Source organism: Aspergillus luchuensis, chromosome 8 (genome assembly GCF_016861625.1).
Source record: "Aspergillus luchuensis IFO 4308 DNA, chromosome 8, nearly complete sequence".
Lineage (NCBI taxonomy): Eukaryota > Fungi > Ascomycota > Eurotiomycetes > Eurotiales > Aspergillaceae > Aspergillus > Aspergillus luchuensis.
Genome location: NC_054856.1, coordinates 2,368,731 through 2,381,932, shown reverse-complemented (window position 1 = coordinate 2,381,932; position 13,202 = coordinate 2,368,731). Strand labels below are relative to the sequence as shown.

The following is a 13,202-nucleotide window of genomic DNA, read 5'->3' as shown; positions in this document are numbered from 1 at the left end:
ACACTTTTTTTCGTGTGCTGCCTTCATGCCTGACTGCCTGATTGACTGCCTGGAGCTAAGCTCCGGGACTAAACTCAAGCTGGACTGGTTTGATTAGGCTTTCCTTCTTTCCCCCCAATAATCAGTCATCATACGGTATCGATTGCGATAAACCCTCGTGTTTGCTCTGCGCATGTCATCCACCTGTCCGGCTCTGAGGTGTCTGGGGTCTTACATCCTCACTTCGGCCATCGCAAGTCTTGGGTTTCGGCTTGCGACGGTGATGTGACGTGATTCGCGTGTCTTGCAATCACCGCAACTTCATTTCCAAGGTTCGTCGTTTGACTCTCTCTCTCCCTTCCCGCGTGCCGACAGGGGGAGAAACCGGTCTGGATCCCGTCTTCTTAGATGAGGCTAACTGAGCACTGTCCAATATAGGTTGCTTACATTCTTTTTCCTCATCTTAATACCAGTCTACCTCGATATACGTCTTTTATCTTCTTCGTCACTCCTTCACTTTATTCCTACCGATAGCTTCCCTCACCGCGCTCCTGTGATCACAGACGACGCTCCGTCCATTTAACCCGAACCGCTTCATTCCTGTTTGGCCACAATATGTTAGATTGCTGTGATATATGAGTAGAAATTTTCCATCCACACTCAACGACATGCCTCTATCTTCCGCGATTTCGGAGACCAGCGACACGCCTGCCTCGGCGCCCTCGCAACATGTTCTCGGTATTCCGCGACCCCCTTCCGTGGGAGGAATTTCGTCCCGGGTGACGGACATGGCGTCAGATGATGGAGAACAGTCCCAGACATATACCGGAGTTTCGTCGCATCCACCGCAGTCCCGAGCGTCGGCTCCTCGACGAGGACCCCCGCCTGCCAGAAGCTCTATTACATCGACCAGTCAATGGACAAGGCCAGGGAGTGCTAGCAGCAAGCAGAGCCGGTCACACATTCCTTCGCTCGCTGCTCAAGGCTTCTTTCGGCCTATGTCTTCTCAGCGACTCCAGGCTCATCGGGGTCGGCCTATGACAAAGGGGACCATGACCGACACATCGGAGGATTGGAACGATCATACGAGTCAGAACAGGCAGAGCTTTATCTCGAATAGCACGATACCGCAAGGGTCTATCCCTCCGACAGAGCAAGAAGCTCCTCCTTCGAGAGGCACAGAGTTCACGGACCCTATCATCCCTGACCGCAACACCTCGAATGCTAGTCCTATCGGTAACACCACGGGAAGGAGTCAGGGCGAGAGCGCCAAACTTCTCTACGACAGGGAGAGGGCTTATAAGATCCAACAACCTCATCTCAACCTCGGGGGAAATTATCATGGCTCAAATGAGCCTGTCAGCCCCCACCGGTCGACGCTTTCATTCCTCTCTCTGCAGAACAGAAATCAGGGACATGAAAGTAGCCGTGACGTACGGGCACATGAGAGGCTTTCGTCTGCCGGCTCTGCCCCTGGATCTATCGACAAAACCCCTCAGGCCGGTGCAAGCAAAAGCCGCCTGGGCAGAAACTACGAATATTTTGTCGGCAATACCATTTTCTTCGGCCGGGGAAGGCTCCAAAACTCCAGGGATAAGCCCGTAAATATCGCTACGGCAATCTTTGTGCTTGTGCCTACGGCTCTATTCTTCGCATATTCGTAAGTGTCCCGTCTTTTACTGGGTGCGTTCGAGTAGCTAACAGTACATAGGGGTCCTTGGCTCTGGCACAACATCTCGCCCGCCCTTCCCATTTTGTTCGCGTATCTTTTCTACTTGTGCTTCTCGTCATTCATACATGCTTCCGTCGTCGATCCTGGGGTAAGACAGATTCAAGCAAGACAGTGCATCATCAATTTCTAACAGATCCGCTCTAGATCATTCCTCGCAACCTTCATCAGCTGCCACCCCCGGATCCCGCAGATGATCCATTGGCAATTGGCCCTCCAACCAACGACTGGGTGATGGTGAAGCTGGCGACATCCGACGTTGCAGCCATGGACGTGCCTGTGAAGTACTGCAAGACCTGTTGTATATGGCGTCCGCCTCGCTGCTATCATTGCCGTGTATGCGACAACTGTGTTGAGACTCTTGACCATCACTGTGTGTGGCTCAACAACTGCGTTGGTCGCCGTAACTACCGGTACTTCTTCACATTTGTGGCATCCTCCACCCTCCTTGCTCTGTTCTTGCTTGGTGCCAGTCTCGCGCACATTTTGGTGTATAAATCACGAGAGCATGTCAGCTTCGGCACAGCCATCGATAAATGGAGAGTTCCCTGGGCCATGGTGATCTACGGTGCGGTTGCCGCACCATACCCGGCCTCGTTATGGGCCTACCATCTCTTCCTGGTCGGTCGGGGCGAGACCACCCGAGAATATTTGAACTCGCACAAGTTTGCGAAAGCCGACCGCCATCGGCCCTTCACTCAAGGCAATGTCTTCCGGAACTGGTTGTCCGTTTTCCTACGGCCACGGCCCCCAACGTATATGCAGTTCAAGCAGCCTTATCAGGAAGGGGACCAGCGCCTGAGCACGATGAAGCGCAAGTATCTCCCTCGAAATGTCGAGCCTCAAAATGACATTGAGATGCAACAAGTGCCTCCTCCCTCTCAACCCCAAGAGTGAGTGGTGATGGTGCCGGTTTGCTCTCGCTGCTCCACCCCATCTCCATTTCCGTATGAATTTGCCTTCTTGCTCCCTGCGGGGCCATTCCTTCTTCTTTGCTTCTTCATCACCATTTTTCCAAAGATAGTAAGATCTTAATGGATGTTACCACCTCATTGCCATTCTTTCATTGAACCAATTGGGCTCACCGCATATACGTTGACATACCCCACCCTACTTTCTGTTCATGTCTTGATTTTCGAGCGAGTTGCACGTATGAAGCAGCCGTTGGCTACGTTCTCTTCACGATATTCTTTTTTCTTTTCCTTTATTCCATATTTTTCCCCCATCTACTACTATATATACACGTGTGTCCATTGAGTGTCTGTCTGTTGTTGTTGTTGATGCTGTTGCGGCAGATCAGGTGAAACATGATATCGGGGGACGATTTAGGGCTATGTACAATATGCAGATACTGGACCAGAGATAGACCAAGGAGATTCGAAATAGATAGCCGTTGGCGCCAAAGAAGCGTAGTAACCGGACGAGGTGAACCCGGAAAACCCGAGAAGGGCGATTATATGCCTCATAGTAGATGCAAAAGAATTGTCCGGGTGTAGGAGGCCTGTCTCTTGAGATGCGCGAGGCGGGGGTTGGAAGAGGACAAAGCTGGGGCTTGTCACCAGTTGGGAATCCTGGTCAGGACCGGAGAAGAGGAACAGGTTGAAGATGAAACGAGGGGGGTTCGACAAAGAGACGAGGGGATCTACTTAATGTCTGGCACTGGTTCTGACTGCATTCCGCGGCGCCGTCGTCGGGGGGTGTTGCTGACGATACTACGGCTCTCCTCGACCCTCTCTCTCTGTCTTTCTCTCTCCGCACTCTCTCCCTCCCTCTCTCTCTCTTCGCTTCCTCTTCCTCCTCCTCTTCCCTCCCCTGCTTTCTCCTCCCCCATTCCTTGTCCATGACCTTCTCCTCAACCCCGGTTAAGCATTCAGACACCTTCTCTGCGTCGGCTTTTTCACGCCGTCCATCCCGCTTCCGGGGTTAAGATATGAAGAGTGAGGAGGTATAAGGCTCACCACCGATATCTGTCTCCTCCTCCTGGTTAAGGAGAAAGAACCACTGACCACCTTTCCCACTCCCCTCCCCCCGTAACATTGGCAGCACGCCAGGTCAGCCACACCCTCGGAAGTTGACAACCACCACCCCCCCGCGTTAATTTCTAGCAATCCATCCCTGGAAACAATCAACTTATCCCGAGCTGTTTGGTGGTCCTGCCCCTCGTACCAAAACCTAGTTCTCACCGCATATCCTTTACCCGCAGCCCTTGGGGATGGAAGGTCGACCTGGTTCTCCCGGCGCGTCTCCCGCGACTCCCGCAACCCTTTCGGACCTCAAGAAACACACGCACGAGCACCTCGAGGGCACAATGGCCTTCGAATATACCGAACAACTCCTCACCCCCGAAAATAGTCGCTCCGAAACCTCCAGCAACAACGATAACGCGTCCACCGACGAGAAACCCACCCTCCGCCGACGATCTACACGTGTAACACGCGCTTCTTTACGAGGGGCAGTCCAGCTCAGTGACCATTTGGACGCGGATAATCATGGATTACCTTCTCCGGCGGATGAAAGTGATCGTACGGTCTCCGGTGATGTCCTGGCCAGTGCGGTCGAGGCTGCGGAGGTGAAGAGGACGAGGTCCAAGTCCTCCTCCCACCTCCGGCACAGCATAGCGGTCATGGAAACTGCCTTATGGAGCGAGACAACACTCCCGCAGAATAAGGAGGACGGTGACGACCACCCAATGGCGCCAGATACCCCCGTCTCCAAATCGTCTCAGGAACCGCAACCCAACGACATCGGCATGTCGCTACAACAACGGACGTTACGAAAGCGCGTGGAAAAGGTGTTGACCCAGGAAGACAACAAGGACCAAGAAAAGGTTTCTGCGCCTGCCAAACCTGAACGTCGCAAGTCACTACGTCGGTCAACCCGATTAAGTATACTCGACAAGGCTTCTGACCTGGTTGGTCGGGCTAGCAGCGTTTTGGGCAAACGCTCGCGTGATAAGGTAGAAAAGAGCAGTGGTCCGGATCGACGTGCCAGTCTACGGCCGCGAAACGTCGCCGCTCTCAAGGAAGAACCCCCCGCGCCTACGCCGAGTGCGCCAGCTCCTAAAAGGAGACGGGTCTCGGAAAGTGATCTCCCGTCCAAGACTCAGTCTACGGAGGAGCCGCCGCAGGAGCAATCCGCCCCAGCTGAACCAGTCCCGCGCTTGAAGCGGAAGCTTTGGCTGGCGCATGGTCTTTACACCGGACAAGAACATACCGACTCTCCGCCGGTTCAAAGCCGGAATAGGAGCAGGCGGAAGAGTCAAACTCAGTCTCAGACTCAGTCGCAACGGAAGCTGCTGCCATTGCCTATGTTTGCAGGCGACCGACTCTTGAAGAATGGACGCGATTTTCAACTGCCTTTCGACGTCTTCTCGCCGCTGCCTCCCGGTCAACCCAAACCTGATGAGTGGAGAAAGACCAACAAGAGTGAGTATTATCTGTGCATGACTGATGAAATGGCCATGGCTAACACGGGTTCTAGACGTATTTGTGGGAGAGGCCGGCAGTATATGGCGGGCAAACAAGCACTGTGAGCTTTCCAAGTGCATGTGCACGCCAGAAACGGGCTGCGACGAGGAATGTCAGAACCGTTACATGTTCTACGAGTGTGATGAGGGTAATTGCGGGGTGGGTGAGGAGTGTGGCAACCGCAGTTTCGAGGAGCTTAAGCAAAGGACCAAGGCTGGAGGCAAGTACAACATCGGCGTGGAAGTCATCAAGACGGCCGATCGTGGGTACGGTGTTCGGAGTAACCGCACCTTTGAGCCCAACCAGATCATTGTGGAGTACACGGGTGAGATTATCACTCAGACGGAGTGTGAGAAACGAATGCGGACGATCTACAAGCATAACGAGGTCGGTTGGTCCCAGTTACGGTTTCTTCATGACTACATTGCTAATGACGCTCCAGTGCTACTATCTGATGTACTTTGATCAGAATATGATTATTGATGCCACTCGGGGCTCCATTGCCCGCTTTGTCAATCACTCTTGTGAGCCCAACTGTCGGATGGAGAAGTGGACTGTCGCTGGAAAACCGCGCATGGCTCTCTTTGCTGGCGATCGTGGCATCATGACGGGTGAGGAACTGACCTATGACTACAACTTTGAGTGAGTTACTCTGCGGATCTGCAGCCACGAAGGATTACTAACTTTATGTTTTAGCCCGTATTCCCAGAAGAATGTCCAGCAATGCAGATGTGGCTCATCGAATTGCCGTGGCATTCTGGGCCCGAGGCCCAAGGAGAAGGCTCAACGTGCGAAAGAGCAGAAGGTGGAGAAACCGAAAAAATCAGCCAGCAGACGGACAAATGGTAAGACAGCCGGCACTAAGCGCAAGTCTGGCGATGCGCTCGACGTATCATCTTCGCGCGCCAACAAGAAACAAAAACTTGCGGTAGCCAAGTCAATCAAGTCTGGCGTCAAGAAGGCGGTTTCTCGAGCGCGTGCAACTGTCACCCAAACTACTGCTTCTCGAACAAAGCAGGCAAAGAAGGAGAAAGGCAGCCCGGTCAAGCGAACGGCCGCGAAGGCCACGAAGACAACGAGATCGCCGACGAAGAAAACGGTAACGAAGAAAGATGAACCTAAAGGAAAGAGTAACATCAAACTCCCTAAGGTTAAAGCCACGAAGGTCAAGGCACGGGCCACAGTGCCCAAGAAGTCAGCACAGACCGCGAAAGGCAAGACTCAGAATGCCGCTCCATCATCGTCGAAATTAAGCCGCCCATCTGCAGCCACCAAAGCGAAAATCCTCGCTGCGGCCAAAGGCACAAACCCACGGAGGAAATCAACGAAAAAGGATGATACGAAGACAGATCATAAGACCACCGCGCCTAAAGCTCAGAAGAAAACGCAAGCACCCAAACAGGAGCCCAAGTCCAAAGGTGCGATAAAGCGTACGGGGACTGCAGCCACGAAAGGCAGTAAAAAGTGATCATCGATATAGGCTGCTTCATGGCGCCCTTATATCAAAGATCATATGAGGACAACTCTTGTCCTTCAGAGCCTTCAACATTATCTTGGACGATCACTTTTTTTCTGTAGTGAACCGAATCCTCCATCTATCTCTTCTGGCTTAAACTTACTTTTACTCCAACTTATTACCCCTTTTTTATTCCCTTCTTCTGGGCTCTCTGGGCCTGCTTTCTGGCCCACAGACACTTTTTGTTTCTCTTTCCTCTTCTATTTCCTTTCTTGAGATATAATTTCGGCAGCTTCCCCCTCTTATTAGGCCCTAATGCGATAGGTAGGTAGGTAGGTAGGTATTTCACTATGCTTCCCTTGATCCTTGCTGGATTTACTGGATGCTTCGGTTTGCTATTTTATGCTTACCTGCCTTTATTTGTTTATTTTCCTTTATATTTTTCTTTTCCTTTTACTCTTCTTTTTTCACTTATCACGATGGCGCTCTTCGAACTGTAACACCCCCTTTTGTTATCGTTATATCCTCACTCATCTCCAGTGTTATGTTTGATGTAATGTTTCTGGTCACCTGTTCTCACCCTTTTTTTTCCTATCAAATCATATCAATTCACGAAGCAGGCTTGGAATAGGACGAAATGTTTGATGCGCGAATGTGCTTCCTTGGCTTTGATTTGCTTGTTATGTCTTGTATGGATTGACTGTGTAGCTAGCCTTGTTTTCCTGTTTTTGACTTCAAGCTTGGTAGCATTCCTGTTCAATTCATTGATTGGTCAGAATAGGATATTCATTTATTCTAGATTATTCTGTTGCGCGCACACATGTACTACTACAGTAGGCTACAAATTGGTACTGTTGCCAATAGTTAATAAATCATTTTGTTGTTGGGGGTGGACGCGGCATACACTGCTGGTGGAATATATCTCCGCAGACGGGGTGATCTAAACCTTCCTTCCGTTCACTACTTATGTATCCAGTATCCACAGGTTTCATCAAAACAATTATACATGTTGTGCATTTTAATTCGTAAGTACTGGAATTTCAATCTTCTAGTCCAGCATTCAACCGACCATTTCTCAGTACTATTATATATATTACATAAGTACCAGTAAGTTGTAGCAGTGCTATGGAATTACCAATTGCAGTTAGTACTCTAGATGTCCGCGGAGTACCTACTTACTATAACTCAGCCAGTGTTTATACTAGTATATATAAATACAACTTGTGGATTCTGTAATGAAGTAGCAACCCAGGCGAAATAATGAACCGTCGTGGAGTCTCCTTCAGTTCATATTATCGAGTATCTCTAGTAGCTGAGTACTATCAGGGATTGATATCGAGAAAGGGGGATAAACTAAACGATGTACCACTAGTAATGTATACTGTGCGTGCCATATGTAAAGTACTAATACGCTACACCAAACAAGCAAGAGACGTGAAAGGAAACGGTTTATAAGGAGAAATTTGAAAAAGAATATACTTCCCTATGATACAATAACAGAGAAAAAATGAAAAGGAATATAAAAATGATAAGCCGAATGGCACAAGCCATACATATACCGTGTATGATAATTCCACAGTCATGATAAATAGATAAAAAAAAAAAAAAAAATTCATTCCGAGTCCCCGTGATTTCACGCCATAGCACCGTTTCCTAGCTGCGCCTGAACTGTAGGTTTAAAGAAGAATTTCTGGTTCTAAGGAAAGAAGGAGAATTGAAAAGAAAAGACTAGTATGTCTTTCTAAGCGTTTTCCGCCTGTATGTTTTATTGGATATGGGCATGATATATCTCATGCTGTGTTGGTATCAGCTGGTTGTTGGTGTTGTTGCTCCTGCTGCTCTGACTCCTTGGCTTGGGCCGTCTCCTGGGCTGCTTGCTCAGGCTTAGGCTCGGGGACAGGAGGTGCAGAGGGAGCTTCGGCTGGGGTGGGTTCGGGTTCAGAGATAGGTTCAGGCTCCTTAGATTCAGCTGCAGCTGGAGCTTCTTCGGTTGGTTTTTCATCGGCCGGGGATGCTTCAGCTGGAGGCTGGGGGGCCGGTACTGGCTCTGGCTGTTGCTGTGGTTCCTCTGGAGCTGGTAATGCGGGCGGCGTAGGTTCTTTGGGTGGCTGGGTTTCCTCTGGCTGTTGAGGTGGAACGAGGGGCGTTTCTTCTTCTACCTTGTGAGCGGCTGGTTCCTCTGCGTTAACGGGAACGTGTTCCTCTGGTGCTTGTGGTGGTTCATCTGCCTGGGGCTCTGATGGTTGCTCAGCAGGCGCCTGCTTGGCCTGTGTCTGTTCGGTCTGCTCGGGCTGCTGCTCGGTTGCAGTCTGGGGCGTTGGCTCTGCAGTCTCGGTTGGAACTTCCTCAGGAGCTTGTGATGGGGCTTGCTCTTGGGGTTGATCTTGCTGCGCTGGTTGCACAGGCTGTTCGGGTTGCTGAGGTTCTTTTGGTTGCTCCGGTTGCTCTGGCTGCACGGACTCAACTGGCTCTACAGGCTCCTCCTGCTTGGGCTGTTCTGGCTGAACAGGTGGTTCTGCTTGTGTAGGTTGCTCGGGCTGAGCAGGTGATTCCGACTTCACAGGCTGTTCCACGACCGGCTCGCCTGCCGGCTCTTCCAATTTCTCCGTTGGAGCCTGGGAAAGTTGTTCGATGGTCTGCGGTGCAGGAGCTTCGGATGCTTGCTCGGTATGCTGTTCGTTGAGTGGTTCAGTAGGCCGTTCGCCTTGTTCCGCTGCAGCTGGTTCAACGGCAGTCTCTGCAGCCACAGTGGTATCCTCTGCCGGCTGCGTCTCAGGCACCGCGGCCTTATCCGCAACGGGCTCAACTGTTTCCGTAGCAGGAGGCTGCTCAACGTGGGGAGGTGCATCCATTTCCATCTCGATGTCCGTCCCTTGGTTGTCACCCTGTTCTTCGCCCGGTGGCTGGCTCAGACTCGCTTCCAACGTACCGAGCAGATCGACTTCCTTGCTCTCTGCAACAGCCTCACTAGGCTGAGGAGCCGGTTGCTCGGAAGCTGGTTGCTCGACCGGCTGTTCCGCCGGTTGTTCCACCGGTGCTTGATCCTGTGCGGTTTCTGGGAGAGGCTCAACGTCCTCCATGGTCGTATCCATATTCTGATCATCCTGTGTCGGCGGCTGAACAGTATCAGTACTTGTCTTATCTGGCTGTGCTGGTTCATCTGCAGGCTGTTTATCGACAGGCTGCTCTGAAGCTGGTGCAGCTGGCAATGTTTCTGCAACGGGAGGTGGAGGGGCTTCCTGGGGCGCCGGAACATCTTCAGCGCTAGGAGCTGGCTCCTGTTGCTGAGTAGCTGGAACTGGCTGAGGGGTTGCAGATACGTTATCCTCAGGACCAGGTATTGAGGGGTAAGCTTCGGTCATCTCCACGTCTTCCTTCTGTCCTGGCGCTTCGCTCGTCTGCTCGGGAGCCTCCGATGTGGGCTGGATAGCAGCAGATTCTGAAGGAGGTTTAGCAGCGACGGAGGGTTGTTCTGGCTGAGTGGGCGGGACAGCTGGCTCTGCAGCTGGCTCTGGAGCTGTCTCGGGAGCCGGTGCTGGAGCCGGTGCTGAGGGTGATTCTGGAGCAGCTGAAGAAACCTCGGGGGTTGGTAACGCCGCATCAGCTGTGGCAGCTGGTTCAGTTGCCGGAGCCGGTGCAGGCACAGGCGTCGAGTCAGTCGGCGGCTCAGTGCTGGGGCGCGGAACTGGAGTTTCCGGAGTCTTTGCCTCTAGCATAGACTCATCACCCTCGTCGCTCTCATCGCCTTCCTCACCCTCCTCGTCGTCCTCTTCCTGTCCATTCTGATCACCAGACATGCGTGACGCATCCCCATCTTTGGCATAATCTGAAGCGCCATCCACTCCGGAGCCATTGGCACCATGAACCGTGGCGGCATCCGCGCCATCGCCTGGAGCAAACATGACCTTCTTTCTCCGCCCCTTTCCAAAGCCCTTCGCCTTGCGCTTTGGGGGAGGGGGCCGTCTTTTTGGAGGAGTCATGACAGCTGCAGAGTTTGTATCTGCGACCACCACACCCTCAGCGTTGACAACGCCAACTCCCTCAATGACCGTACCGGGCGCTGGCGCCTCAGGGGTTACGGTGACCGCGGTGTTTTCAGCTACAACTTGAGCTCCATCGGTGATCTCTCCTTCTATCTTGTGTCCCTCCGGTACCCATGCTTCGTAAATCGAGATATTTCCGGTCGCCGGGTCGACCTTCTTGAACTTGGTCCTCCTCATCGGCGCAGGAGCATTATTTCCATCTGTAGTCGCAGCAGCAGCACCGTATAAAGTGGGTAAACCCGGTCGTCGCTTGGCGAGGAATTCAACTTCTGATGATTCGAGGTGTCTCGGTACGGCGGACCACTTGCGCGTGACGAAGCTACGTTCGGTGCTCTGGATAAGTGGCTGTTCCTCTCCGTCAGTCGCTTCTTTCTCTTCGTCTTCGGAGTCTTTTGACGCTTGGCGGATGTAGATACATCCAGCTCGCGCAGCACGCAGGAGGGCTCTGCTCATGGGGCTCAACAGGTGACTGTCTCGAGGCATTGGGTGTTCTGGAATGGTTGACTTCCCCCCGGGGCCCTGCACGACAGCTTCAGTGCCTTCGGCCTTGGGGACCTGCGAGACAGTCTGAGTTTGACGTGTCCAGCGTCGTACAGGGAGCCCCTCGAACACATCGTGATCGATCTGACTTCTGTTACGGTTGGCGCCATCGCCGAATTGGCGACCAGAGCGAGATGATCTAAACTGGAGGATTGTCAGTACATATCAGCGATGGCATCTTTCTATACCGCATTGGCAAGCTTCGGTGCAATGGTGAGTGGATCGATAACTGGGGGTCGGTGTCGGGGTCGCGGATCGCAGCAACAAGCTTACAGTAGGTGGCATGATGAGCGCCGGACCTGCAGTCTCACTGTTCGGAGAATAATCAGGATAACGGCAGAGAGCCCCTCACCCAGTGAATCTACGGAGCTGGGTGTGGTTTGCCCGGATTGTAAGAGAAGGGACTCTTTGGGAGGGCGAGGCTGTTTTGGAGGTGATGGTGAATCGGAGCAGCGCGATGCGATCGCTCAGCGAAACGCCGCGCCGCCGCCCCCGCACGTGACTGGGGTCACTCAGATCCCTCACATAGAATAAACATGACTACCATCACCTACAGTTTCAAGATCAGATGGATTGGGCTACTAGAGAGCGAAGAATGGTATTCCAGATGAGTAAGAGTAAGAATCGCTACCTAAAGCGCAGTGGCTTTCAATAAAAATACAGAACCCTTCGATCTATGCTATTCCTTCATCTTCGGGCCATCGGCTCAAATGGCCCCAAATGATATTGATATCGTATTGGTGCTGGATTCCCCTCAACTCCGTACTCTCGCTACGAAAAACAAATGATTCCCGTTGGGCGTTTAGTCCCAGCTATATAGGCGTCAGCATAGCCCAAAAACTAGATAACGAAGGGTTCATCTTACCCAGTATCCTTCTGGCGAACAATGTTTCCTTCCGTGCCAGTCTGCTTACCCTAATAACTAATTAGCTTCATTGCAATCACAGACAGGCTCCATGAATACTCACAGTCTTCTGACCCTCAACAACCAACCGATCCAGCTGGTAGAACTGACTGATAATGGTTTGCCTCTGCAAAAGTATTAGCAGCTCGTTCACTAGCGTCCACCCCCGCTTTGACTCAGAACGCATGGTCTGCATAAAAGAGACAAACGCGGGCACATCTAATCATGTCTATCCGAGGAATATACTGACCTTCATCATCCGCAAGTTCTGTAGTCCATCCTGGATCAACTCCTGTATCCGTCGGTCCTCGGATTCCTTCTGGTGCTCGCGGAAGGCATCCATCGTGCGCCGGCGGGCATACTCGCGGAAGTTGTAGTTCGAGAACTGGGAGGATTGACGGAGCAAAGAGCGGAACTGCATAAAATGACTGGTTAGCCCCAGTGCCATTGTGATAGGAGTGTAGGAGGGATTCCGCGCAATCTAGGTTCAGCAGGGAGGGCATACCAGAGACCGGACCTGAAAGGCCGTTTCACGCTGCATGGTCGGCACAGACATGATGGGCGAATTTGAGTGGAGAGATGCGATTATGAACTTTGTATAACTGGAAAGATAAGACAAGCTGAAGATGATGTTGATGATGATGATGCCAAAAGCGATTCCAGATACAGGGATCCTGGATTTCTAATCGGCTCGGCCGCTAACGCGGGGGTACAGCTAGGCGATGCTATTCGCGTTAGCTTTTCAAGTCCCAAAGAGGAACAGCCCGAGTCGTCTTTACCGAGGACGTCCGACTCCGAGAGGCTTTTCGCAGAAGGGTTGAGATGTCCTCGGACAGCGCAAAGCAGGTGGCGTACCGGTCAAGAGTCGAGTCGCCTCAACAGTCAACTAGACCAGGGGTTCTATCCCAGCAAGAGTCGTAATAAGGTTATTCTGACAAGCAGAATATATAATGAAAAACAGATGCTTCCGGATGGGGATGCAAGCGGAGCGTTGAAGGAATAATCGCTGGCAGGCTCTCCGGGAAATTCTTTTGCTTTTGGGCTCGGAGGCGCGATGACGGAGTTATCGGACTCGCCGGCCGAC

At 52.1% G+C, this 13,202-nt stretch overlaps 4 protein-coding genes across 4 annotated transcripts; 2 read left to right on the top strand and 2 right to left on the bottom strand.

Moving 5' to 3' along the window:
- Nucleotides 1-614: 614 nt before the first annotated feature.
- On the top strand, nucleotides 615-2,605 carry erf2 (palmitoyltransferase ERF2; the record flags this gene model as incomplete). Its single annotated transcript, XM_041681916.1, has 3 exons — nucleotides 615-1,639; nucleotides 1,691-1,799; nucleotides 1,856-2,605. 3 exons carry the CDS (start codon nucleotides 615-617, stop codon nucleotides 2,603-2,605), a joined length of 1,884 nt encoding a protein of 627 aa, XP_041548810.1.
- Nucleotides 2,606-3,920: 1,315 nt separating this feature from the next.
- On the top strand, nucleotides 3,921-6,643 carry AKAW2_80848A (putative histone-lysine N-methyltransferase (Ash1); the record flags this gene model as incomplete). The annotated part of the gene is made up of 4 exons (XM_041681915.1): nucleotides 3,921-5,133; nucleotides 5,189-5,562; nucleotides 5,618-5,817; nucleotides 5,872-6,643. The coding sequence occupies 4 exons, from the start codon at nucleotides 3,921-3,923 to the stop codon at nucleotides 6,641-6,643; spliced, it is 2,559 nt and encodes an 852-aa protein (XP_041548809.1).
- A 1,778-nt stretch (nucleotides 6,644-8,421) lies between these two features.
- AKAW2_80847S (uncharacterized protein) lies at nucleotides 8,422-11,499 on the bottom strand (the record flags this gene model as incomplete). Its single annotated transcript, XM_041681914.1, has 2 exons — nucleotides 8,422-11,358; nucleotides 11,488-11,499. The coding sequence occupies 2 exons, from the start codon at nucleotides 11,497-11,499 to the stop codon at nucleotides 8,422-8,424; spliced, it is 2,949 nt and encodes a 982-aa protein (XP_041548808.1).
- A 517-nt stretch (nucleotides 11,500-12,016) lies between these two features.
- Nucleotides 12,017-12,674, bottom strand: AKAW2_80846S (LYR motif-containing protein; the record flags this gene model as incomplete). The annotated part of the gene is made up of 5 exons (XM_041681913.1): nucleotides 12,017-12,026; nucleotides 12,080-12,129; nucleotides 12,183-12,245; nucleotides 12,369-12,533; nucleotides 12,624-12,674. The coding sequence occupies 5 exons, from the start codon at nucleotides 12,672-12,674 to the stop codon at nucleotides 12,017-12,019; spliced, it is 339 nt and encodes a 112-aa protein (XP_041548807.1).
- Between the last annotated feature and the right edge of the window lie 528 nt (nucleotides 12,675-13,202).